Consider the following 27796-nt stretch of genomic DNA (forward strand, 5'->3'; position numbering starts at 1 on the left):
ACAGACTCATTGACAAGGCTGTATTGTGGGCCACGCCAGCATAAACATTGCCAGGCCTAGGGATCCTCTATAGTTTTTCCTACTGCCTGAAAGCCCATTTTCGGCAAATTAAATATATCATGGAGACATGGACTGCGGTATTAGAAATTTGTACCGATTTGCCTGTAATTACTTCCCTCTGTTGAGCCACTTTTAGTGTTTTTTTCACAGGCTATCTTCTCAAAGAAGCTGACCAGCACGCATAATATATGGAGGAAGGAAAAACCAGTGACATGAAGACGATGTGGCCTGAATGATGATGGGTGAGAGGAGAATACTGTGTGGCTCATAATGTTATCACATGTTATCATATTATCATGCTTTTCGTAGCTGTGCGTCTATTATTTGCGACTTCTAGAGGACGTCATGGCGGCCCTGGTGTTCTGCACTGGGCCCTGGAGCTTCAATTCTTAACTCTGTATATGTGTATATCCACAGGATAGAAGATAACCATTACATTAGTGGGGGTCCAATGGCTGGGATCCTCACATATCATGAGAACGTGGGCCCCGTATCTTGTGGGGACCCCTAAAATGATTGAAGCGGCAGGTTAACATTTATCCTCCATGCTGTAGATATGGGATAACTTATGCAACTAGAATGCCCCTTTAAAGTTATTCCTTATCTGCAAAATAGGGGATCATTTTCTGATGGGGGGGGGGTGACTGATCATGGGATCACCACCAACCAGGAGAATGGGTGTCCTGTGTTCCCCGTATGAAATATAGCGATGGTCGAGCATGCACACTGCTTCTCCAGTCATTCTCCACTAGACTGTGGAAGACAGCGGAGTACACTTGGCTATCTCTAGCACTCTCACAGCAGTGACCAGAGCTTTGGACCACCCCTTTTAATGGGGTTAAAGGGGTTGTTTAATATAGATGACCTATCCTAAGGATTAGGTCTTCAATATCTGATTGGTTGGGGTCTGACTCCTGGCACCCCCCGCCAATCAGCTGATTGAAGAGGCCGTGACACACAGGTGATCACTATGGCCTCCTTACAGCTCACCAAGCACAGCGCCGTACATTGTATAGTGGCTGAGCTTGGTATTGCAGCTTAGCCCCATTCACTGAACTACACCTAGGCCACGTGACCAATGAACGTGATATCACTGGCTTAGAAAGGGGCCTCATCAAACAGCTGATCAGTGGGGATGTCTGGAGTCGGACCCAAACCGATCAGATACTAATGACCTATCCTGAGGTTAGACCATCAGTACAGAAGACCCGGTAAACCTCCTTAACGGTTTCACTTAAACAAATAGCATTTATTATGCAGAGGAAGTTACTACAAGGCACTTACTAATGTATTGTGATTGTCCATATTGCCTCCTTTGCTAGTTGGATAAAAAATTTTCATCACATTATACATGGCTTGTTTCCATGGTTATGACCACCCTCCAATCCATCAGTGGTGGTCGTGCTTGCACACTATAGGAAAAAATTCTGTCCTGTGTGCGCTCCTACGGTCCCGGCCACCAGAGAGGTCGGCGCTTTTTCCTATAGTGTGCAAGCACGACCACCACTGATGGATGGCAGGGTGGTCGTAACCATAGAAATGAGCCGTGTATAATGCGATGGAAAAATGAATCCAGCCTGCAAAGGAAGCAATATGGACAATCACAATACATCAGTAACTGCCTTGTATTAACTGTCTATATGATAAATGCTATTTGCTGAAGTGAGAGTAAGTGAGAGTACCCCTACAATCAATGAATGCTTATCTCAGCACACGTGACGACTGTCTGCCGTAAAGTAATGTAGCCGATACTACAAGTACATATTTTTTTTTCAAGCTTGAAAATTCAAGATGTTTAGACTACAAGTAACTGGGTCAGACGTGTCAGCTATAGCTAAGCTCTTCTTGGGGTTTAGCAAAACTGACTCATGCTAATACTGATCGAGTGCCACTGGCTTTAATAAATTCTGCAGCAGCAAACAAAATGGTGTCTGCCCTTATAGACAGAGCGTGAACATCTTCTCAAGCATAATCCATATTTATCAGGCAAAAAATAAAAGATAAAATAAAAAAAAAACAATATAAAGAAAACAGCTCCAGCATGCAATATTGCAACAAAACACCATGCAAGCACAGCAAACGGCAGCCTGATCACAGCAAACGGCAGCCTGATCACAGCAAACGGCAGCCTGATCACAGCAAACCCGTCTTTACCGTGCTTGTTTTTGCGCTTAAAGCATTTAAACCAGCCTTTCTTCTTTTCTCCCAGCAAATCCTCCAGCGTCACCCCTTTATTTCAGAAACACAGTTGGGTTATTTGAACAGCAGGTGGCGGAAGTGTCAATGCATGAAGAAGCTAGAAAGTGACACGTGAGTATTACATCTAAGTCGAGACAATCTCAGCTGATGGCGCTGCAAATGCTCATGGCAGGAGGCTTTGTGCAGCTGTTTATAGTACACAAATGAATGCGCTATTAATGAATGCAGTCAAAGCAATTAAAGTGGGGTGTTAAGTGGAGACAAAAAGCAAATGCAATAACCAGCGGTTACAACATGGAATGAAACAGAACCAGGAAGACTCAGGGTGCCGCTACACAGTGCGGCTACAGGGCGGCGCTGGCATGCGTGGCTGAGAATCTGGCGGCAGAACCTCAGGTGGTTTTACAGGGAATTGTAGAGCTGTATGGGGAAAATGCATTGGTACAATAACACCGTTAAAAATGCCAACATGCCATGCAATGATGGAAAAAATGCTAGACTCAGAGTATGATGAGATTTGAAAACAAAGAGAGCCTCGGGGGTGGAAGCCTATAAAAAGCCGCCTGTGGGTTGCATTTCGGGTACCTGCGCACCAGTGGCGTCACTAGAAATGACCGGGCCCCACAGCAAACTTTTGAATGGCCCCTTCACTCCCAGCAACTTCTTCGCAACTCCCAAATCCTATGGCTAGTCAGGATCGCTCTCTCAGACGAGGCCGAGCAGTAGTTCCATCCATTTCCTACAGTGTCACTGTATACAATGTTATTGCATAATACGGTCGAGGGGGCCCCGACAATACAATCTAGTCCTCCTCCTAGGTGGGCCCCTGCATAATGGAAATCAGAGGGATCCGTTTTGCTTGCCCATAGACTGGTAAAAACGGAAAGCCTCTAAAGTTTCCATTTTGACTTCCGTCTTACGAATTCCGTTATTTTCCGTTATAACCATGGAAAACAATAACAGAATACGTAACTCTGATGTGAACCCAACCTAAGGGCTCATGCACACGACTGTTGTTGTTTTGCGGTCAGTTTTTCACGGATCCATTGTTCTGTATCTGAGGTTTTTTTTTTCTCTGATTTACCGTAAGTCCTCGTCCGTTCCGTTATTCCACAAAACATATCCGTATGGTTTCAGCATGCAATACATTTTTTGCGGATCGGAAACGAAAACAGTAATTTATTAATTACCAAACACTTGAGCAATATGGGCTGGGCATAGAATTTGTACAGTATGTTACATAGTTATAATTTGGGGTCCACAGCACGGGCAGGGGCTTCACACCGAGCCCTAACACTGATGTCATAGTTTTTGTTTTTTACAGATCCGCAAAATACATACGTCGTGTGCATGAGCCCTATGACAGAGGCATGAGAATAACCTTATTTTCTTTGCTTTGTTTGCTTTCCTTGGGGGACTCTGTTCAAACTTCTTGTCTCTAGGCTAGGGGGTACTTGGCATGAAAAGGTTAAGGAGCACTGCTATAAGCAACAGAAATTCACTGTCCAGTTGTCAATTTATTCATACGTTTTCAGGAGGAATAAGTGAGGAAAGGTAAAATTAAGGGTACTGGGAACTAGATGCTCCGGAACTGTTACCTGTTTCAGGCAACTATGTATTAAAATAGACCTGTCAGGAGCGGGGACGGGTCCTCAAGTGCACATGACACAGCCCCGACTCCTTACAGCGACACAATGCATGTGAACTGTACAGAGAAATGATGTCTTAGAAGATGGGGTTAAGCTCCTGAATGTGCCAGACAAGTTGTTTTTTTCCTGTGGGGAAGAATATAAGGTCAAACAATCCCAGAGGACACAGTGTCAATTAAATGAGATCTGTGCAGTGATAAAACCACAGTAGCATAAGCTCATTAAATAACTTTCTACGAGCAGCATATCAACAATCTGTAATACTCCAGTCATTATTTTCAGCTAACCCACCATTATTAAACAGATAACAAATGGCTGCAATAATTTCCAGGGAGGAAACGAGAGATTGGATGGAGATTATGTGCAGCTGCTGATGTACAGGGGCTCGGAGCAACGTCCTGCAATACAAGTAATGCCATGGCAGGAGCTCACTCCCTGCACCCGGCCACCCAAAGGGCAGAAGGGAATGCAAAAGGTTAGGTAATATATGCCATGGCAGGAGCTCACTCCCTGCACCCGGCCACCCAAAGGGCAGAAGGGAATGCAAATGGTTAGGTAATAAATGCCATGGCAGGAGCTCACTCCCTGCACCCGGCCACCCAAAGGGCAGAAGGGAATGCAAATGGTTAGGTAATAAATGCCATGGCCGGAGCTCACTCCCTGCACCCGGCCACCCAAAGGGCAGAAGGGAATGCAAATGGTTAGGTAATAAATGCAATGGCAGGAGCTCACTCCCTGCACCCGGCCACCCAAAGGGCAGAAGGGAATGCAAAAGGTTAGGTAATAAATGCCATGGCAGGAGCTCACTCCCTGCACCCGGCCACCCAAAGGGCAGAAGGGAATGCAAAAGGTTAAGTAATAAATGCCGTGGCAGGAGCTCGCTCCCTGCACCCGGACACCCAAAGGGCAGAAGGGAATGCAAAAGGTTAGGTAATAAATGCCATGGCAGGAGCTCACTCCCTGCACCCGGACACCCAAAGGGCAGAAGGGAATGCAAAAGGTTAGGTAATAAATGCCATGGCAGGAGCTCACTCCCTGCACCCGGCCACCCAAAGGTCAGAAGGGAATGCAAAAGGTTAGGTAATAAATGTCATGGCAGGAGCTCACTCCCTGCACCCGGCCACCCAAAGGGCAGACGGGAATGCAAAAGGTTAAGTAATAAATGCCATGGCAGGAGTTCACTCCCTGCACCCAGCCACCCAAAGGGCAGAAGGGAATGCAAAATGTTAGGTAATAAATGCCATGGCAGGAGCTCACTCCCTGCATCCGGACACCCAAAGGGCAGAAGGGAATGCAAAAGGTTAGGTAATAAATGCCATGGCTGGAGCTCACTCCCTGCACCCGGCCACCCAAAGGGCAGAAGGGAATACAAAAGATTAGGTAATAAATGCCATAGCCGGAGCTCACTCCCTGCACCCGGACACCCAAAGGGCAGAAGGGAATGCAAAGGGTTAGGTAATAAATGCCATGGCAGGAGCTCGCTCCCTGCACCCGGCCACCCAAAGGGCAGAAGTGAATGCAAATGGTTAGGTAATAAATGCCACGGCAGGAGCTCGCTCCCTGCACCCGGCCACCCAAAGGGCAGAATGGAATGCAAATGGTTAGGTAATAAATGCCATGGCAGGAGCTCACTCCCTGCACCCGGACACCCAAAGGGCAGAAGGGAATGCAAATGGTTAGGTAATAAATGCTATGGCAGGAGCTTACTCCCTGCACCCGGACACCCAAAGGGCAGAAGGGAATGCAAAAGGTTAGCTAATAAATAAATAAAAACTAAGGGTTTATTCACACCTGCAAGTTTTGATCAGGTTTTGAATGCAGTTTTTGAAGCCAAAACCAGAAATGAACTCCGAAAATGACGAGAAGTACCCGTCCTTTACACGCCCTCTCCGTTAGTGATCCACACTGTACCCCATTTTGACTTCAAAAACAGCCAGAACCAAATCCTGTATGTAGGAATATGCCCTAAAAACAAACTCAGTTAGGATTGTCACAGACATTGTACACACTGAGGCCAGATGTTTCTTAAGGCCTCGTACACAGAACCGTCATTTTGGTCCACATCCGATACGAATTCATTTAGACGGGGACGCAAAAAGTGCACACAGCACACGGATGTCATCCACGTGCTGTCCGCCTCCATGCTGCAAATTATAGAACATGACCTATTCGACTCCGCTTTGTGGGCAAGAATAGGCATTTCGACACTGGGGCTCGTGGAAAGTGGGGAGGTTGCAGACGTCCGGTATCTGCTTTTTGCTGTTTTTAAAACGGATACGACCGCGTTCATTACAGGCTTATCAAGTTCAAGCCCGGGCTATTTACCCATCTTCATGACTAGACATATTTTGGGGTTTTGTCTGCATATGCGGCTTTGAAAGCTGTAGCTTTTTTCATTTAAATAATTTTTGAGCATTCGGTGATACATAGGGCTTTATTATTATGCCATTTTTATTATAGAATTTTTTTTTATTTTTTTTAACACCTGGGAAAATTTGCTATTTTTTAGAATAGCACAACGTGCACCAAAAATACAGTTTTAAATTGTGTCATTTTGATATACAGTAGGTCATGTATACTTTACAGCTGCTAGGGAGAGGGGTAGGTGCTGCAATGTGGGCTAGTGGTGATGTTCCTTTTACATTCTAACTATTTTTTATTGTTTTTGTATTATTTTATACTCTGTGCCCCTCATATGGTCTTACAACACCTTTGGAGGCATTTACATTTTTTTTTTTTTCATATTTCTTCTGCAACTGGGGCTGACATACTAGCCCCAGTTACAGGGGGAATGCAGCCTCCTGACATGCACTGCACAGTCTGTGTCCGCTAAGGCTCCATTTACACGTCCGCAAATGGGTCCGCATCCGTTCCGCAATTTTGCGGAACGGGTGTGGACCCATTCATTTTCTATGGGGACGGAATGGATGCGGACAGCACACAGTGTGCTGTCCGCATCCGCATTTGCGGAGCGCAGCCCCGATCTTCGGATCCACAGCTCCGCAAAAGATAGCACATGTCCTATTCTTGTCTGCAGCTTGCGGACAAGAATAGGCATTTCTATAGGGGTGCCGGGCGGGTGTGTTGTGGATCCGCAATTTGCGGGTCCGCAACACACCACGGACGTGTTAATGGAGCCTAAGACCGAGCAGCTCCTGCATCAACACTGCATCAACACTTTCCTAAACCGAATCGTTTCTTATCAATACTTACAATAATAATTTTAATAGTAGTATAGTAGTTGTAAAACAACAATAAGGCCGTTTTCAGAAGAGCGAGTTGTACACTCCGGACTCGGAGCGTGAGTATAAGACAGCACCCATCCTGACCTCCCAGCACTGCCGGGGTCACATAGCATTACCGTATATTGATTTATGATGCTATGTAACCCTAAAAGGTCTGGAATGTATTGGATAACACTGACATAATGTAAGGGACCATGATGGTGACTGATCATGTGATGGACCATGTGATGAGCGCAGTGACGACACCACAGGTCCTTTTCTCCCAGGTCCTCAAAGAAGAAGAAATAAGACAAGCTGGGCTGCGCGAACAAGTGGATGAGGTGAATTAAATTTTTTATTTAGATTTTTTTTAACCCCCTCCATTCTTAATTTACTTAGCATTCTGTATTCAGAATGCTATTATTTTCCCTTATAACCATGTTATAAGAGAAAATAATGATCGGGTCCTCATCCTGATCGTCACCTAGCAACCATGTGTGAAAATCGCACCGCATCAGCACTTGCTTGCGGATGCGATGCGATTTTCACGCAGCCCCATTCACTTCTATGGGGCCTGCGTTGTGTGAAAAACGCACAATATAGAGCATGATGCGATTTTCACGCAACGCACAAGTGATGCGTGAAAATCACCACTCATGTGCCCAGCCCCATTGAAGTAAATGGGTCCGGATTCAGTGCGTGTGTAATGCGTTCACCTCACGCATTGCACCCGCGCAGAATTTTCACCCGTATGAAAGGAGACTTATACTCACGCTCCGAGGGTGCCTAAGGGTGCAGTCACATACCATATGTATTTTGCGGTTTACAAAATGCGGATCCACAAAAAATACGGATGACGTCTGTGTTGCATCAGTTGTTTTGGCGGGACGCATTGTAACTGCCTATTCTTGTCTGGAAAACGGACAAGAATAGGACATGTTCTATCCTCTTTGCAGGCCTTACGGACATATGGATGCGGACAGCATATGGTGTTCTGTCCGCATTTTTTGCGGGACCACTGAAATGAGCGGGTCTGCATCCGATCCGCAAAAAAATGCGGATTGGATGCAGAGCAAAAATTACGGTCGTGTGCATGGGGCCTTAGACTGTACTAAAGCCGTGTCATAAGACAGAGTCTTCCATGTGTTCATTCTTAGTGCCGGTAAAGCGCTCGCCGGCCGACTGACCAGATCATTGCCTCAACTACAAATTGTGGTCACTGTCCTGAGGTTACGTCCAAGCCCTGATCCCACCTCGTATCAGTTATCCGGCGGCGGCTGTTACATAAGAAAAGCTGTCGTCTCTCCGAGGTGTTTGAGTTCGCAGCATGGCTCAGGCATAAATCAGGGGCCGTCTCTGTGAACGTCTGTCTCCTGCTGGGTTATGCATTAGATCAGCCTCACTGAGGCCTTTACAATGAACCGCTCGTGTGGCTATCCCACAGGCATGTTGTGCTCGCTGCAAATTACCGCTCACTTGTCAAATTGTTTTTTTCTACTGTACCAACTCAACCTTTTCCCTGCACTCTTTCATTGCGACATCTTTAACAAACAGCGTCATGAATATTTACAAACCGAGGGAGACATCCGGCTCTGATTTACTGCATCAGTAAGCACGGCCCGGACCCACGTCTTGGCTTCACGTCTGCTCTTCTCGGAGCTCTTCCAAAATACGGCATATTATAAGACATGAAAGCCGTTGGATGCCTACAAATCACCTTTACTTATACATATATTCACTAAAAACATTTTATTTTATGTTCAAGATGTGTCGCCCAGCCTTTCGTAAAGACGTGCCAACAAATGACTCAACCTGATAAAAGGATTTACAGAGGATGTGTCACCATTCCTGACATGTTTGTTAGGCTTTTTTTATTTTTTTCTGTTTACGTTCAGTTTTTTGCGTTCCATATACGAAACCATTCATTTCAATGGATCTGCAAAAAAAACTGAAGGAACTCCGTATGCCTTCAGTTTACGTATTTCCGTTTCGTTCAAATATAGAACATGTCCTATTATTGTCCGCATAGCGGATAAGGATAGTACTGTTCTATCAGGGGCCAGCTGTTCCGTTCCGCAAAAAGCGGAATGCACACGGACATCATCCGTATTTTTGACGGATCCCTTTTTTGCGGACCACAAAATACTGAAAAAGCCATACAGTCGTGTGCAAGAGGCCTTATAGTAAAGAGTCGGATTTCCCATAAAATAACAATTCTTGATCGTCTTTGCTTATAATTCTGCATTGTGCTGTTCCTCTGTTATCCCTCCTAGAAACGTATGAATAAACTGCCACCTTGCCAAAGAGGTGCATCCCTCCACAGTCTGACACTGGCAGCACTGATTGGACCGAGTTAGGTTACTTTCACATCAGTGCTTTTCCTTTCCGGTTTTGAGATTCGGCAGAGGATCTCAATACCGGAGGAAACCGCTTCCGTTTTGTCCCCATAAATTGTCAACGGGGACCAAACTGAATTCAACGGAACGGAGCGCACCAGAATGTATTGTTGTGTTCCCATGCTGGACAGAAAACCACTGCGAGCAGCGTTTTTGAGTGTGTCATGGGATGCGGAGACAGGCGGATCCGGCATGAAACGCATTGTAAGTCAATGGTGTCGGATCCTTTTTCTCGGACACAAAAGAAAACGGATCCGGCACCCACTGATTTACAATGGTTTTGTGCCGTCATGGCTATTTTAGAGATAACACATCCGGATCTGTTCAGAACGGATGCAGCCGGTTGTATTATCTTAATGGAAGCGTTTTTGCTGATCCATGACGGATCCAACAAAAACGCAGATGTGAAAGTAGAGTAAGCTTACGCCATGTACAGGAGGAGCAAATCTGCCCCAGAGTTCTTAGGCGACATTCACTTATTTATTATTATTTATTTTATGCACTTATATATAGCGCTACTATAGTCCGCCTTACACACATTAGTATCACGCTGCCCCCGGTGGAGCTCACAATCTAAGGTCCCTATCAGTATGTCTTTGGATGTGGGAGGAAACCGGAGAACCCGGAGGAAACCCAGGCAAACACGGGGAGAACATACAAACCCCATGTAGATGTTGTCCTTGGTCAGATTCAAACCTAGGACCCCAGCGCTGCAAGGCACCAGTGCTAACCACTGAGCCACCGTGCTGCCCATGCCCTTGACCGTGAAAAAAAAAATGGCCATGAAAAAGTTTTTTTTTTAACAGCCATTAAAGGGGTTGTCCGGGTTCAGAGCTGAACCCGGACATACCCTTATTTTCACCCCGGCAGCCCTCCTGAGCCTAGCATCGGAGCATCTCATGCTCCGATGCGCTCCAGTGCCCTGCGCTAGATCGCGCAGGGCACAGGCTCTTGTGTTTTCAATAACACACTGCCGGGCGGTAACTTCCGCCCAGCAGTGTGTTCGGTGACGTCACCGGCTCTGAGGGGCGGGCTTTAGCTCTGCCCTAGCCAGTTTTACTGGCTAGGGCAGAGCCAAATCCCGCCCATCAGTGCCGGTGACGTCACCGGGCTGCCTGTCAGCCCCATAGAGAGCCCGGTATGTCACCGAAACTCAGAAAAATGGGCAAAGGAGAGCATCGGAGCATGAACTGCTCCGATGCTCATGTCAGGGGGGCTGCCGGGATGAAAATGGAGGGATGTCCAGGTTCAGCTCTGAACCTGGACAACCCCTTTAAGAACAGCCATTAAAAACGGAAGATCTCATTGGCTTTTTTTATTTAAATCCCAGCGTGATGACGTCGCCATGCTCTCCCAGTGGATGGGGGAAATTTATTTCAACCGCCTAAAAGGCTATTTTTCACTAGTGTACCCATTTCTAACAACCATTAGACGGGGGCACTCCTGTCTAAGCAGCCGTTAAACATGGTCTCATTGATTTCAATGGGGCCAATCTGATCGCGAAAACAGACGAAAATAGGACAGGTCCTATATTTTGAAGGCTGCTATTCACCGGCCATTAAAAAGCGACCATTGACTAAAAGTGACGGTGTGAATATAGCCTTAGAAAGAATGCTGCAGAATTGTTATATTAGGAGGAATATAATTATTCAATAAAACTAGACACATCAGGGGCGGTGACGGGCCCTGGATTTCTATTTTCCGTTTTTTTTTCATTTTTTGGACTGTTACGTGGAAATGTCAGTTAATAGTTATGTACGTACTATTGCGCTTGCACTCTTCATCACACTCCTCATCATTCTCGGGGTCGATGTCTTCAGCTTGCGTGATCCAGTCCAGGTAACCCTTCAAATCCTCCTCCAGCTGCTGCTTTTCACGTAACTTTTGAAAGTCACCTCTGGCTTTTGCCTTCTCTCTTTCCTTGGAAAACTCCCTGTGAGGAGCAGAGGCAGAGCAAACATCCGGTCAAGACATGGAGAAACGTACAGACAGAGGCGCTAAGCGTTCTGCGGGGAGAGGGTAACGGGGCGTTCTGCATGCGGCACAGTGCGGCATGCAAAGCATTTCCATCTACAGAGATTTCACAAAAGGGAAACAAAACTGACATTGAATAACCACATCGGATACACAGAATGTATATGCTGGGTATAACAAAGAAATGCGTCACAAAAAGAGAACATATAAAAGCGAAGGCACAAAGGTGCAATACGTGGAAACGTCGATGTAGAGATTCCTCCCTGAAAAATTCAGGTCAGAAATTGGCAAGAAGCAACGGGTGAAAACCTGCCACACTTTTCTCTAAATTACGATCCCCCCCCCCCCCCAAGGCTATATGCAAACAACCGCGCCGTATTTTGCAAACTGCGGTTTCGCAAAACACGGATGTCGTCTGTGTGCGTTCTGCAATTTGCAGAACAGAACGGGCTGCCCATAATAGAAATGCCTATTCTTGTCTGCAAAACGGATAAGAATAGGACCCCTTTTGTGGGGCCACAGAAAGCAAAAGGTGCTGTCCGAATCTTTTGAGGCCTGAATGGGTCCGCATCCGAGCCGCAAGAAATGCGGACCCAAACAACGGTCATGTGCATGTGGCCTAACATACAGTATCTGATTACATTCATTACTGGGGGTCCAATGGACAGCTACAGACCACGGGAAAGCAAGGCGTCCACCATGAAGAAGTCCGCTGACAAGGAAGCGGTAAAGAATCGGAATTTCTCTCCGCTGCGCTGCTGTATTGTCACAACACTCCAGATGCGAAAAAGAGTCATGTGAATATTATCCCTTTACTAGGTAATAGCTTTATAAGTCACTACTCTTAAAGGGGGTATCCAGGCATTACCACTGATTTATTCTCACCAATATCTGATTGGTGGGGGTCTGACCCCTGCACCCCCACTGAGGCCGAGTGAGAGCTCCAGCCTCTGACGTCACGTTCTCCAGTCACCCTAGGTGCAGCTCAGGTTTATGGGACTGAGCTGCAATACCAGGTACAGCCACTCTACAAGGTATGGCGCTGTGCTGGGCATAGTATGAAGAGTGATGCAGCCTCTTCAAACAGCTGATCCGTTGGGAGTCAGATGGACCCCACCGATCTGATACTGATGACCTATTCTGAGACCCTCAACTATTGGAAACTCATTCATAATACACTTTAATGGAGAGGTGGCCATACTTGCTTGCCTCCATCTTCACTGAAGTCTCATAAAAGTTAAAGAGCTGAGTGAGCGGACACTCATACTTCGGCTGGGTGAGGTGGGACCCTCACCGACCAGAAACTTACCAGGCACTCCAGCTGTGGTAAAGCTATGACTTCCAAGATGTACACTTGCTTGGCTGTTCTCATAGAAATGAATTGAGCATGCTGGGAGTCGTAGTTTCACCACAGCTGGAGTGCCGGAGGTTAGCCATCACTGGTGGAGATACCCTTTTTACAAAATAGAGACTGGGATCTGTTAAATACACTAAGGCTGGGTTCAGACCTGAGCGCTTTACAGCGCGTTCCTACGCGCTGTAAAACGCTCAACAGACAAGAACCAATGATTCCCTATGGGAATGGTTCTCACCTGAGCGTTTTACAGCGCGTATGATCGCGCTGTAAAACGCCCGACCCCCCAAGAAGTACAGGAGCTTCTTTGGGGCATCTTCTCGCGCGTTCCTGTACATAGACTTCCGGGAACGCGCGACAATGGGCGTTCGCATACTACTGGACCGTGAGACGCCGGAGAATCGCGCATACACAGCGCTCAGGTCAGTACACTCAGGTCTGAACCCAGCCTAAAGGGGTTGAGCACCTTTTGGGTTCAGGTTTACCAAATCCTCCCACTCTCGGGTAGATCTTCAAAGGGATGCATACTTACCTGCTGGGCCTCAGCTGTCTTGCTGTGGCCCTCTGTTCTAACAGCGCTGCAGCCAATTGCTGACTGCACTAGTAACTTTCCCCCTTGCGTCATGTCAACTGGTCAGAGACGCAAGGAGAACAGGTCACTGCTGCGCTCAGCGTTTCGATGCAGAGGTGGTAAAGCGGATGTTGACAGCATTGGACCTGAGCTAGGCAGCTGAGGCTGGGGAGCGAAGGAACCGGGAACCATCGGCGGGAAGCGGCTAAGTATGCTTTCCTGTGCAGGTTTTTCCTTTGCCAAATTCCCCCAAAAGGAGGCCAACCCCTGCTCCACAGACAGAACCAAATGGGTTGTCTTCTACTAGACGTTTGGCACCCATGAATGTATCAGAGCCTGGGACCACCGAAGGCTCCATCTCCTGAGGGATAGTGACGCATCAGTATTCCCAATTCATGACAATCCTGGTCATGCCTCTGTGTGAAAAGGGTGTATTTATACTGAACTTCTTGTATGAATCGTTGCTACGGCAACACGAATAAAAGTACATTTTAACATAAAAAACAAGAATTATACAGTTTCATCCTAGATTATACATCCTGTCACATTCCATGTATCTCTGGAACAGACCCTCATTTTGGGCTATTTCGGTTTTTTTTTGAATGAGTTTAAAAATATCACACACGTTAAAATGACTGTAATCTAGAAATGAAGTGCGGTGGGGAGTGTCGGCGGCTGGTTACCCTGGATTTGTAGATGATTTCCAGTAACTGAGGGCTATATTTCAGCTCACTGTTTAATAAACTGGTCTGCGGGATTACCGAGCCTTCACGAAAAAGGCGCAAATTATTTGCCGTTTGGATTATTGTCCGTCTCCTCAGAAATGCCAGGGAAGGGAACAGATTCATTCATGCTGCCGCTTCTGTCAGGCATACAAAGACGTAGACGTAGGCAGATTAATCCACACGGCCGCGGTCTGGATTTCCTGCTAATCTGGCATGGAGATTGGCATGACATCAAGCCGCAGAGAGGGTAATGCTCGGACAAGTGGTGGCCACTTAGTGACAAGGACTTCTGGACGGAATTCTTTTCTGACTTTTAAAGGGGTTATCCAGAAATTGATAATGATGACTAGTGTTGAGAGCAGCGATCTTCGGATGCTTCATCCAAAGTCGCTTCCTTCAAAACTTCGGAATAATACTGTACAGAGATTCATATTAGAATGTATGGGCTCCGATGAGCTGAAGTTAGTTATTCCCGAAGTCACGCGTGACTTTGTTGAATAACTTCGGTAATTGATTTTTAAAGTGGAAAACCACTTTAAAACTTGAAACCGAACTCTGCTTCGGTTCCGAGGTACTAGTCCGAACCAAAGCCAAGTTCGGTTTCAAGTTTTAAAGTGGTTTACATACTTTAAGAAATCAATTACTAAAGTTATTCAAAGAAGTTACGCACGCCTTTGCGAATAACTAACTTCGTCTCATCGGAGCCCATACATTCTAATACTGTACTCCCAGTAGCCGGCAATTGACTGCTCTCCAAGCACATTGTATTGCGTCTTTGCTTGGTACTGCAGCTCAGCCCTATTGGCTTGAATGGGGCTGAGCTGCAACTAGACCATGTGACCAATTTATAGCTGATCGGTCGGACCCCCACCGATCTAATAGGATAGATCATCAATATAAATTTGTGTATAACCCCATTAATGTTTACCATGTATTTTTAAGGGGATTTTAAGGATGTAATTTCAATTTTTAATACTTTTTATAGTCTAATATAGTTTATTATATAAAAAATATAAAACTTTTTTTTTTTTACTTTTATTTTTAGACTCCTAGGGCAGGGCTGGCCAACCTGCGGCTCTCCAGCTGTTGCAAAACCACAACTCCCAGCATGCCCAGACAGCCTACAGCCTACAGCCATCAGCAGGGCATGGTCGGAGTTGTAGTTTTGCAACAGCTGGAGAGCCGCAGGTTGGCCATCCCTGCCCTAGGGGACCTAAACAAGCAAGTGCTGGATTGCTAATACTATACACTGCAATACTTTAGTAATGCAGGCAATGGTGAGTGTGACATCTTCCTAATAAGCCTATAGACTGGCACCCCCACGTTTCCACAATTGTGAGCCCTTTCTCCTTGAATAACTATTCAGATGCTGTGGTTGCTATCCACCGCGGCATCTAAGGGCTTAAAGAGGCTCTGTCACCCGGTTCAATGCTACCCTATCAAGCATATACTGTAGCCTGGTAGGGTTGATGACGCTGACAAAAAAGATACCTTTCTCTCTTCTTTCGGTGGATCAGTAGTGGGGAAAAATGAATTTAAAAAACGTGCAAATGAAGTATTCGAGCACGAGGAAGGCGGGCTTATGCGGTTCAAGCAGATCTCCAGAGATGCAACTGGCGCTCCATAATGACACCTCTGCTGTGGACAGAGCTGGACCCTCTGATCTAGCTCTGAGATCCCGAGCCTGCGCAGCCGTGCCCAGATCATCTTCGGCTTCATTCCTGACTTGTGAACATGTATAGTGTGCACGTGCCGTCGTGGGATGGGTGCGCAGGCGCTGGATCTCAGCACTAGACCAAAGGGTACATCAAAAAGGCAGGGGGCGTGAACTACAGCAGATGAGCACCATGGGCGTCGCTGGAGAGGCGCTCAAACTGCATAAGCCCGCCTCATGGTGCTCAAATACTTCATCAGCGTATTTTTAAAAGTTCATTATTCGCCACCAAAAACTGAAAGAAAGGTATCATTTTTGTCAGCATCATCAACCCTACCAGGCTACAGTATATGCCTGGTAGGGGAGCGTTGATCCAGGTGGCAGAGCCGCTTTAAATGTAACATAGAACGACAAAAAAATTGTTGCTAAGAATAAACTGTGACGTTCCTCCAAATATTAGTCTCTCTTCTGCAAAATGCGTAAGTGCTCGGGGAGAGATGATATGATTCAAACTATATTAAGAATGAACATTTATTGTTTTATAGCTAAAAAGATATAAGAAGGAGATCGATAGAACAAGTCAGGTTCTGTGTGTTTTGTGTGGAGTACAGAGCGAGTGCGCGCTGTATACTGCTGGCATGCACACGGTCAGGGATCGGTTTGAGGGGTATATGGTATTTTTGGTGCTGCACAGCCCTATATTCATGTCACTCATCTGGATGTGTAGCAGAACTACCGCCCTGAGAAAGGCGCCCCCTGATCTGGTGCAGGCACCTTCCCCTACACCGACTATAAATCCCTTATTTTCCATGAAAATATTTCATGCCTGCCGCTCTGACACATTTCGCCAGAATAAGGGTCCATTCACTCGTCCGCAGAATGTGTTCCGGATCCGTTCCGCAACGCTGCAGAACAAATCCGGACCCATTCATTCTCTATGGGACCGGAAGAGATGTGGACAGCACACAGTGTGCTGTTCGCATCCGCATTTCCGGAGAGCGGCCACGATCTTCCGGTCCACGGCTCCCGAAAAAAAATAGAACACGTTCTATTCTTGTCCGCAAGTTCTATGGGGGTGCCGGCCGGATGTATTGCGGATCCACAATACACTACGGACATGTGAATGGACCCTAACACTGTCACTGGCTCATTAGGGAGGCGTCCGTTTGCAGTACGCTTTGGGCAAGCACGACCACTGCTGCTGGATTGCAGGGTGGTCATAATCCCTTGTAAAATATGATGGAAAAATGAATCAAGCCAACCAAGGAGGCAATATGGACAATCACAATACATTAGTAAGGTGCCTTGTATTAACTTTCTCTACATGATAAATGCCATTTGCTGAAGTGAGAGAACCCCTTTAAGGACTCATGCACACTACCAATATTGGCCCGGGAAACATGGTCCGTGTGTCTGCGGCATTTCCTGATCTAAAGTTCCCTTTACAAGGGTCAATTTAGCAGGCAATTGTCAGGAACTAACCGGTTCTTTCCGGGAATCGCTTTCCTGTCAATTAAGGAGACTGCTGCTATTATATGCAGAGATCCCCTCCACAGTATGGGGAGGAGCAATCACTAATGCCATCGCTCGTCCCCATACAGAATTATTGTTTGCCAGCAGCAGAGGCTGTTTAGACGGCACAATCTGCTGCCGATTTAGGTGACAGCATGAAAGATGCGATTATCTGATGAACGAGCGTTTTGCTCGTTCATCAGATAATCAGTGGCACCTTTGCACTGCCAGATAATCACTAAAAAGCGTTCCTATGAGCAGATTCTCGTCCTGTGTAAAGGGCCCTTTAGTGTTTTATGATACAGTCAGCTTCCTATACAGTACAGATCAGTACAAGAGATCCGCGATCATAAAACACTAAGATCAAGCAGACACACGGATTATGTTGTGTGCCCGAGCTTATAGAGAACCTCTAGTCGCTCCGGACATGCCGGTTTTAATAGCTACGTGCATTCCCCATGTAATAACAGTTCTGGAGCCTCTATTCTTATGGCTCTATGTTGTACCAATCCTGTGTTATTTCTACTAAAAGTTATGAACGAATTGCTAGCAGTCTGCAGTAAGGGTACAGAGGGGAGGTAACTAGTTGGGGGCGTGTACCTCTACAGTGTGAAAATGGCAGCACTGATTGGGTAGAGTGAGTCTGTGCAGGTACACGCCCCCAACTTGTTACCACCCCTCTGTGCCCTTACTGCAGACTGCTGGCAATTCATTCATAACTTCTAGTAGAAATAACACAGGAATGGTACAACATAGAGTCATAAGAATAGAGGCTCCAGAACTGTTATTACATGGGGAATGCATGGAGCTATTATAACAGACATGTCAGGAGAGGTGAAAGGTCCTCTTTAAAGAGGTTATCCAGAATTTCATATTGATGAACTATCTTCAGGACAGATCAGGGGGGAGGTCTGACTCACAGTAGCCCTGCTGATCAGCTGTTTGAAGAGGCCGCAAAGCTTCGGTGAGTGCAGAAGTCTCTTCACAGCTTACCAAGCACAGCGCTGTCCATTTGGTAGTGGCTGTGCTTGGTACTGCAGCTTAGCCCCATGCAACTGAATGGGACTGAGCTGCGCCTAGGCCATGTGACCTATGTACGGTGACCTCACTGGCTTAGGAAGCGGCCTAAGTGCTCACAGTGCTGTGGCCTCTTCCAATACCTGATCAGTGAGGATCCCAGGTGTCGGACTCCCTCCCACCGATCTGATATGTGAGGATAGGTCATCAATGCTATTCCCGGATAGCCCCTTTACCTTGGCTTTATTAAAGGGGTATTACATGTTTAGACATTTATAGCATATTTTGTGGCTACGCTAGAAAAGTTTAAATTGGCAATACCCCTTTAATACCATTTGATCTGATTAATCTGGGCTTCCAGAGTCATGTCTCCTGCTTCCCTGTCACGTAACTATACTGAAACAGAAGACACAGGATGTCCATGTCCCAGGCCTTGACATTACCGCTGTGATCACAGTTCACACCGTACATACTCCTGGCTTCATCTAATCTCTTTCCTTGTGTTACCAGCACAACAGCAGATAGCGGCGGCTAATTACTTGCCTGAACAGCTCGTCTCTGCCCTTGTGGACTAAAATTAGCCATATTATACCACATGGAGGTCCTGAGGGGACTCCTTATCCGTCAATTAAGCGAACTAGCAAATTCAAGATTATTCTGGAGCCAAGACAAACAGCAGCGTGATGACTGATGTCTGGTGTCCAGCGCGGCACAAAAAGTGAGCAGAAGGAAACCATCATCAGTGCTTTTTGTGTATTTTTTATTAAACATATTAAACATAAGCAAATATAAGCTAAACACACATACGTCTTTTCCTTCGGAAGTATCACAGCTCGGGCAGACAAACCAAAAAGGGCTTTCTGCCTGTCTGGAATGAGATTTGCTAACTTATTGCAAGTGTTACAACTGCCTCTCTCTCGCCCCCCACACCGGCCCTGGCGGTTCTTTGTATAGGAATGCGTATTATTACACTGCAACATAGATGACTGGTATCTAATATACGCACGGCTGCGTACCGTGCGGTGGATTGTGGTGGACGGAAGGATACCGTCGCACTCACACTCCTCGCGTCTGTTCTTACCTAGAAACCAGGTCACGCTTTTTGATACTATTCTCTTTGCCTGTGAATTTACGGAAAACTATGTACCCTGCAGCATATTACTATTGCTTGTTTCTCTCTTTTTGTTTTGCGATTGTATCTTTACTCAGATTTGTGAAAACTTAATAAAAATCTGAAAGTTCCAAAAAAATAAAATAAAAAGTTTTTTTCTGAGACTTTACAACTGTGGAAAGGATTTGATTGGTGGGTGTCAGACCCCCGCCGATCAGCTGTTTCAGAAGGCACCGGCGCTCGCAGTAGTGCCGCGGCCTTCCTCCTGCACACCAAGCGAAGTGCCGTACAGCAAAGTCCCATTCAATTCAGAGAATAGGTCATCAGTAGCAAAGTCTCGGGAAACCTCTCTAAAGATAATGGGGCACGTTTATTAAGACCGGCGCTTTAGATGGCGGTCTTAATAAAACCCCATAGCTGGCCTCTACATAACTTCAATGCATCAAGCGCCAGTTCTAAATGTAAGACAACTTCCTTGCTTTCATCCCCTTCCTCGCCCACAATTTTAGACCTGGCGTGATCGGGGAGGAGTCGGATATAGCGTATAGGCGCATTTCAGTATAATAAATGACCCCCAATATTTATACCCTTACAATAGGCTAGTTGAGCGGTTCCTAAATCACTGTTTGCTGGCGGCAGATTGTGCCGTCTAAACAGCCTCTGCTGCCGGCAAACAATGATTCTTTATGAGGACCAGCAATGGCATTAGCGATCACTCCCCCCAGTACTGCGGAGGAGATCACTGCATGTCATTTTAGCGGTCTCCACTGATGAGCAGGTGATTGCTGGGATGACAATCACTTGTAAAGGTGCCTTAAGAAAAAGCGATTGTCAAAGGTGGATAATCCATTTAAGCCCTGTATAGAGCTGTTTGATTGGGGCATTTATAAGGCAGATGGACTATGGTATAGGGGGCTGCATGCTAAACGTGCCTATTCACTAAATTATACAATATGATGGGGGCAGTGTGACTGCTCTATGCATTCATATCAGAGAGATCACACAGCGACTGCGTAATATCAATAGTATAAAAACTAGGCACCCCTCAATATAGTATCCTAAAAAAAGAGAGCTAATACTGCAAAAAGGTCCAAGTGGTGAGGAACAGAGAACCAGGGGTGGACTGGCCATAGACCCTACAGGGAACATTCCTAGTGGGCCGATGGTCAGGTGGTCCTGCTGGTCGAGTATATAATGATCTGATGTTCTCAGCATTAATTAATGCTAGGAGCATCTGGTACTTCTGCACCTGGCTGGCAGAATAAAGCACCCTCCTGTATTGTGGTCCTCAGGGCGGTGATACAGTTGAGTGCTGCGGCGGGGGCAGCAGGATTTTGTGCTGCACTGTGGTATCTGGTTCTGCTGGGGCAGTATTTTGTGCTGCACTGTGGTATCTGGTTCTGCTGGGGCAGTATTTTGTGCTGCACTGTGGTATTTGGTTCTGCGGGGGTAGTATTTTGTGCCGCACTGTGGTATCTGGTTCTGCTGGGGCAGTATTTTGTGCCGCAATGTGGTATCTGGTTCTGCTGGGGCAGTATTTTGTGCTGCACAGTGGTATCTGGTTCTGCTGGGGCAGTATTTTGTGCCGCACTGTGGTACCCGGTTCTGCTGGGGCAGTATTTTGTGCTGCACTGTGGTATCTGGTTCTGCTGGGGCAGTATTTTGTGCTGCACTGTGGTATCTAGTTCTGCTGGGGCAGTATTTTGTGCTGCACAGTGGTATCTGGTTCTGCTGGGGCAGTATTTTGTGCCGCACTGTGGTACCCAGTTCTGCTGGGGCAGTATTTTGTGCTGCACTGTGGTATCTGGTTCTGCTGGGGCAGTATTTTGTGCTGCACTGTGGTATCTAGTTCTGCTGGGGCAGTATTTTGTGCCGCAATGTGGTATCTGGTTCTGCTGGGGCAGCATTTTGTGCTGCACGGTGGTATCTGGTTCTGCTGGGGCAGTATTTTGTGCCGCAATGTGGTATCTGGTTCTGCTGGGGCAGTATTTTGTGCCGCACTGTGGTACCCGGTTCTGCTGGGGCAGTATTTTGTGCTGCACTGTGGTATCTGGTTCTGCTGGGGCAGTATTTTGTGCTGCACTGTGGTATCTAGTTCTGCTGGGGCAGTATTTTGTGCTGCACAGTGGTATCTGGTTCTGCTGGGGCAGTATTTTGTGCCGCACTGTGGTACCCGGTTCTGCTGGGGCAGTATTTTGTGCTGCACTGTGGTATCTGGTTCTGCTGGGGCAGTATTTTGTGCTGCACTGTGGTATCTAGTTCTGCTGGGGCAGTATTTTGTGCCGCAATGTGGTATCTGGTTCTGCTGGGGCAGCATTTTGTGCTGCACGGTGGTATCTGGTTCTGCTGGGGCAGTATTTTGTGCCGCAATGTGGTATCTGGTTCTGCTGGGGCAGTATTTTGTGCCGCACTGTGGTATCTGGTTCTGCTGGGGCAGTATTTTGTGCCGCACTGTGGTATCTGGTTCTGCTGGGGCAGTATATTGTGCCGCACTGTGGTATCTGGTTCTGCTGGGGCAGTATTTTGTGCCGCACTGAGGTATCTGGTTCTGCTGGGGCAGTATTTTGTGCCGCACTGTGGTATCTGGTTCTGCTGGGGCAGTATTTTGTGCCGCACTGTGGTATCTGGTTCTGCTGGGGCAGTATTTTCTGCCGCACTGTGGTATCTGGTTCTGCTGGGGCAGTATTTTCTGCCGCACTGTGGTACTGATGGCTCTGACTACTGACCCCGCCTTCTGTCAATTTGGACCCACCTACAAAACGGGGACACTTATTTTTTTTTTCCACGGCCACTTTAAGTTCCTAGTCCCCCCCCTGCAGTGAACTGGTTCAACCTGTAGACTAAACTGAGCTCTGCTATGAAGGGGTTAAACACATGAGCGTTCATGTGTGCATTTTGACAAGCTCTGGTGTGTCAATGAATGACACTAATGCGCATCCGCCCTGACATCGATACATACTGAGAATAAAGACTGCACTTTCCAAATCATATCAAGTATTATTATAATAATCATCTTGGAATAGTGGCTCAGCCATAGAGAATCGGCTACATTACAAACAGGGAACATGAGAATCGTCACGCTTTAGATACAAAGACATTTACTAACATTTGAAACACACAGAGAAATGGCAGCCAACGCGTTTTCTGCACCCACCACCACAGTAAATTACGTAGAATGTCGCACAAGAGCAGAGCAACAAGCAATAAGATTACAGTAGTGTTCAAAAAAACAGCAGCGGAACATCATCAAAGGGCATCTGTCAGCAGATTTGTACCTATGACACTGGCTGACCTGTTACATGTGCGCTTGGCAGCTGAAGACATCTGTGTTGGTCCCATGGTCATATGTGTCCGCATTGCTGGACAAAATGGTATTGTATTATATGCAAATGAGCCTCTAGGAGCAATGGGGGTGTTGCCATTACACCTATAGGCTCTTCTCAACCTGTAACTGCTGCTCCCTCTACACTTTGATTGACAGGACCAGGCAGTGCAAATGTCATCACGCCTGGCGCTATCAAAGTGCAGGCGGTGTAGCAGCTGCAGAGAGAGGGGATTCGCTCTGGTAGTTAGGACTAGCGGATGCAGTATAGAGGCAAAGCACACAGTTCTTGAATCAAACAGCGGCGTTTATTCACACATTGGTGTATAACAAAATGCAGATAAGGTGTATCACAAAACGCAGGTGGCTTGGTGTTTGTTCACACACAAGGAAAGTCCGTAACCAATAAAATAAAAGTCACCTGGGTGTTAATTCACACCCTGTTAGCAGTTCAGCCTCATCAAGTCCATAGGTGGCCTGTTCGCCTTTAGAGGGGCCTGAGTCCTCCAGCCCGGCTCAAACCTCAAATCCTAGCACAGCCCTCAATTCACAGCACACAGACTCCTGAGCTCCATTGTCAGAGGAAGGTAAATCCACACACCTGGCAGTGCTGGCTGTTTTTTATGCCTGGCAAAACCCGGCCTGGAACATGGGGAGTAGTCACCCACCCAGCACTTTGACTACTCCCAGTAAGAGCCGTCCAGGATCAGCTATGACAGCCATGCTAAATCTTAGGCCTCATGCACACGACTGTTGTGTGCATCCGTGTCCGTTGTTCCGTTTTCCGTGATTTTCTGCAGACCCATTGACTTTCAATGGGTCCGTTGAAAACTCGGAAAATGCACCGTTTGTCATCCGCGTCCGTGATCCGTGTTTCCTGTCCGTCCAAAAAATATGACCTGTCCTATTTTTTTGACGGACAACGGCTCGCGGACCCATTTAAGTCAATGGGTCCGTGAAAAAACACGGAGGCACACAAGATTATCATCCGCATCCGTGTCCGTTTTTTTCCTATCATTTTCAAGGCAAACTTGACTTAGATTTTTTTTTCACTTTTCTGGTCTGGTGATCCTCCAAAAATCAAGGAAGACACACGGAAGAAAAAAAGGACACGGATCACGGAACAACGGAACCCCGTTTTGCGGACCGTGAAAAAATACTGTCATGTGTATGAGGCCTTAAGGTGTCAGATAGCAATAACTGCTGCTGACACATAAAAAAAGTCTCTTACTTCACCGTCGCCAGGAACCTTAGTGACACATACCTTCCATCGACGATGATTCAAGGTACCTTCTTACAATACATTAAAACTTATTTTTTTCAGCAATGCGGGCACATATAAACATGGGAACAACACAGATGTCTTCAGCTGCCCAGTGCACATGTAACAGGTCAGCCAGATTCATAGGTACAAATCTGCTGACAGATGCTCTTTAACCTGATAGATCACTGCTTTTGGTAGAAATGATATTTCTACATAGCAAATAATTTACTTGTAAGTGTAGTAGAGTGATAGAAAAAAATTTACAAAAACAATTAGGACATGTATGCCGCTCATTCTGAGTAATTAAATCATTAATTGAAAGGGGCGTGCTGAAAATAATAGCAGTGAGGTGTTAAACCGGTGAAGGTAGTAAGGTGGCAAATGTTGCACATGTTAGTTATAGTGCATTTCCTTCTGAAATACTGGGTCGTTCTAGACATTGTTCTGATGAAGAAAATACTTTGATTAAAGGAAATCTGTCACCAGAATAACCACTATTGAAGTAAAGCCATGGCCCAATAGCACTTAGTACCTTATTTCTAGATGTGCCTTTGTTTCAGCAATAGATGTTTTCTACCTTCTGAAAATCCAGTTTATTTGGTATGCAAATGAGCCAGTAAGGTGCCCAGAGGGGCGTCACTGTTGCAGGAAGGAGCCCAGGCACGCCTCCTGCTAGTGCCCAACCCCACCCTCATGCTGGTAGCAGGGAAAAGTGGGGCAGAGTTAAGGCTTGAATGTGATGTAGGAGGGGTGGGTGGACACATTGTGGCACAAGGCATGCTTGGGCTCCTTCCTGCAAGAGTGACGCCCCTCTGGGCACCTTAATGTCTCATTTGCCGACCCAAAAAACTTTTAGAAGGAAAAAAACATCTATTGCTGAAACAAAGGCACATCTGGAAATAAGGTACTAAGTGCTATAAGGACATGGCTTTACTTCAACAGTAATTATCCTGGTGACAGATTTCCTTTAAAAAGTTGATTAGAGAGGAAAGTGCACACATAGGGAAGTGCAGCAAACGATAAGCTGCTCAAATGCCTTGTAGCAGCAACCAAAACCTGAAAAACGCGGAAGGAAGTGAGGAACTTGTGTTCGAATAGATGTTCGAAGAATAGCCAAAAGGCCAAGGCTCAGCCAATGATTACCTCCAGAAAGATGAAAGAAAATCTAAAGTTACCAGCTGCTACAATCAGAAGACAATTAAAGGGGTTATGCCATGATTGATGTAAAAAATGAAAATCAGACATCATATAGTACGTGACCATCTCTTTCTAACAAAGCTAGACCCACCCCTGTACCCAGCCTATTTATTATTCTGCTAGATTTCTATCAAGCTGGCAGCTCAAGGGGAGTGTCCTTTCTGCTGCAGCTCAGGAGGTGTGTCCATGCTCTCCATATCACAGCTCAGGAGACAGTTGAAGGATAAAACTGAGCATGTGCGGCCTTCTCAGTAAGCAGGACAAAGAAATAAGGAACAAAACAAACAGCAGGTGGCACTATACAGATAGATTTTATTGAATAACTCAGTAGCTATGCAAAAAATTTTATTAGAAAATTGAGGTAAGTGATCAATTATTTAAAACTTAACTTTTAATAATCTAATCATAGAAAATTGGCCCCAAGATAAATAGATAACAATATAGATAATTTTAAAAAACGAAGCAATGCGGAAGGTCACCCCACAAATAGTTGTGGCACTCAGTGACCAGAACACATTTAGATAACGAGAAGTGCTCGGCGGCACCAAAAAATTATCCAGGTGGTCCTACCGCTCTGATGAGATGCTCCTTGGTACAACGAATGCCTCACCGGTGTTTGATGATGTAAGTACACCGTTGCTGGAGGCAGTTGTCAAACACAGAGTTAGGGATACTAGGCTAACTGGCCCTAGTGATGCTCTAGGGACCTACACTGGCCTAAGTGACCTGATCACGGATCCGCGTGCCCGGGCACAGTCAGGAACCTAACCCTGGAATTAGTGCGCCCTATAAAGCCCTCTCCTGCCTCCTCCTAATTACATTCAATTACAAAAGTGTTTGGATCCAGATGCTGGTTTGAAAACTGTAGAATATTTTGGGACAACCCCTTTAAGTGATGCCAAGTTACCGACAAGAACTGCCAGGAAAGTTCTGCTGGTGACATGTCCTGAATAGGTTAAAATCTGCCAAGGAACACATAAATCGGCCTAAAGAGAAATGCTACAACATTTTGCGGACCCATGAAAGCAAAATTGTTCTTTGTGTGGTCTGGTGGCCGCAGACAGTATGTTAGACCACCCCTGAGCACTGAATTCAAGCCACAGGACACTGAAGACAGTAAAGCATGGTGGTGCAAAAATCAAGATATGAGGATGTTTCTCATCCCATGGTGTTGGCACTATTTATCACACACAGGGGATCAAGGGTCAGTTTAATAATATCAAAATCCTTCAGGAGATCATGTTGTCCTATGCCAAAAAACACCCAAAACACACTAGTAAGCGAACAACATCTTGGTTACAGACAGAATGGAGGTAATGGAGTGGCCAGCCCATTCCCTGACCTCCATCTCACAGAGAACTTGTGGGGTGACATAAAAAGTGGGGTTTACGGGGCAAAACCCCAAAACGCTGAACTGTGGAATCTAGTCCCATCATCCTGGACTGGAAGGCCTGTTCAGAGGGGCCAGAAGTTGGTCGACTCCATGCAACACAAATGTCAAGACGTTCTTGGAAACAATGGTTAGGCCCCTAAATATTAATTTTGTCATTCAAAGTAAAGCAAAATCTCTTTTTTTTTTTGTTTAAACATTGCATTTTTCAGTTTAAAAAAAAAAATGTTGGCACTGCTATTTTTTTGAACGGCCTAATATTCCTTTTTTCTATACTTTCTGTTAAAGATTAGCACACACTGGATGAATTTTGTTATTGTCTTGATTTGGAACTGAATGTGAAGTATTTCTAGCGCATTTACATTTATGGAAATAAAAGTTTATATAATGATTTTACAATTTTTTAGCTTTTTTTAAACTCCTATTTTTTTAACACTACAGTACATGCACAGTGGGCAGCACAGCACGCACAGGATAGAGTAGGTGGCCAGCTGGACATGGTGAATTTTCTGAAATATCAGACATTGAAAAACAGAGGCAGGAAAGTGTGATATTAACAGACAGACAGAGAAATCACGGTACCATGGAAGAACACCTTTGCTTGGAACCGTGAGTTGCGTACAGGATCATTGAATATGTCAGCAGACGCCATGAAGCATCTATGTAACTCTACCAGACATCGCTACCTTCACATCTGCGTATTTCATTCAGAACAGCCTGCTGGAAAGAACCGGATCTGGCACCACCAAATGCGAATGGAATGTCCACCGGCCATATTAAAGTATAATGGGGTCCGGAAGACGGACGACATTCCGTTTGCATCCGGGTGACAAGCGGAGACCCGCCGGACACAAACTGCTGCATGCTGCGGTTTGTGTCCGGACGATCCTCTGCTTGTTTGCCGAAACAGGCTACTACCACAGTTAGTAAGGTAGCCTTAGCCACTGATCTGAAACCCAATCCACCACCTGGATGGCTGTCCTACCATACATTAAAAGGGTTCGCCGGGATTTTGACACTGATGGACTATCCTCAGGATACGTCATCAATATCAGATCCGAGTGGGTCCGACTCTGGCAACTCTCCTCCAGTCAGCTGTTTCAAAAGGCTGCGGTGCTCCAGTGAGCAGTGCGTCCTCTTCCTAGGCCTAGGAGAAGCTTAGTCTCAATGAATGGGG

The 27796-nt window shown here is 46.1% G+C and overlaps 1 protein-coding gene across 5 annotated transcripts in view; it reads right to left on the reverse strand.

Moving 5' to 3' along the window:
* The window catches only part of CACNA1D (calcium voltage-gated channel subunit alpha1 D), a 312213-nt gene that overhangs the window by 125134 nt on the left and 159283 nt on the right, over window positions 1-27796 (reverse strand). For 4 of the 5 annotated variants that reach the window (XM_044301155.1, XM_044301153.1, XM_044301156.1 and 1 more), the window contains exon 9: window positions 11292-11461. In XM_044301155.1, the coding sequence (XP_044157090.1) occupies window positions 11292-11461 (170 nt within the window). Of the gene's footprint in view, window positions 1-2214; window positions 2290-11291; window positions 11462-27796 lie in introns of all 5 variants that reach the window. The other variant, XM_044301152.1, reaches the window with a different exon arrangement.

The sequence above is a fragment of the Bufo gargarizans genome, chromosome 7 (genome assembly GCF_014858855.1).
Source record: "Bufo gargarizans isolate SCDJY-AF-19 chromosome 7, ASM1485885v1, whole genome shotgun sequence".
NCBI lineage: Eukaryota > Metazoa > Chordata > Amphibia > Anura > Bufonidae > Bufo > Bufo gargarizans.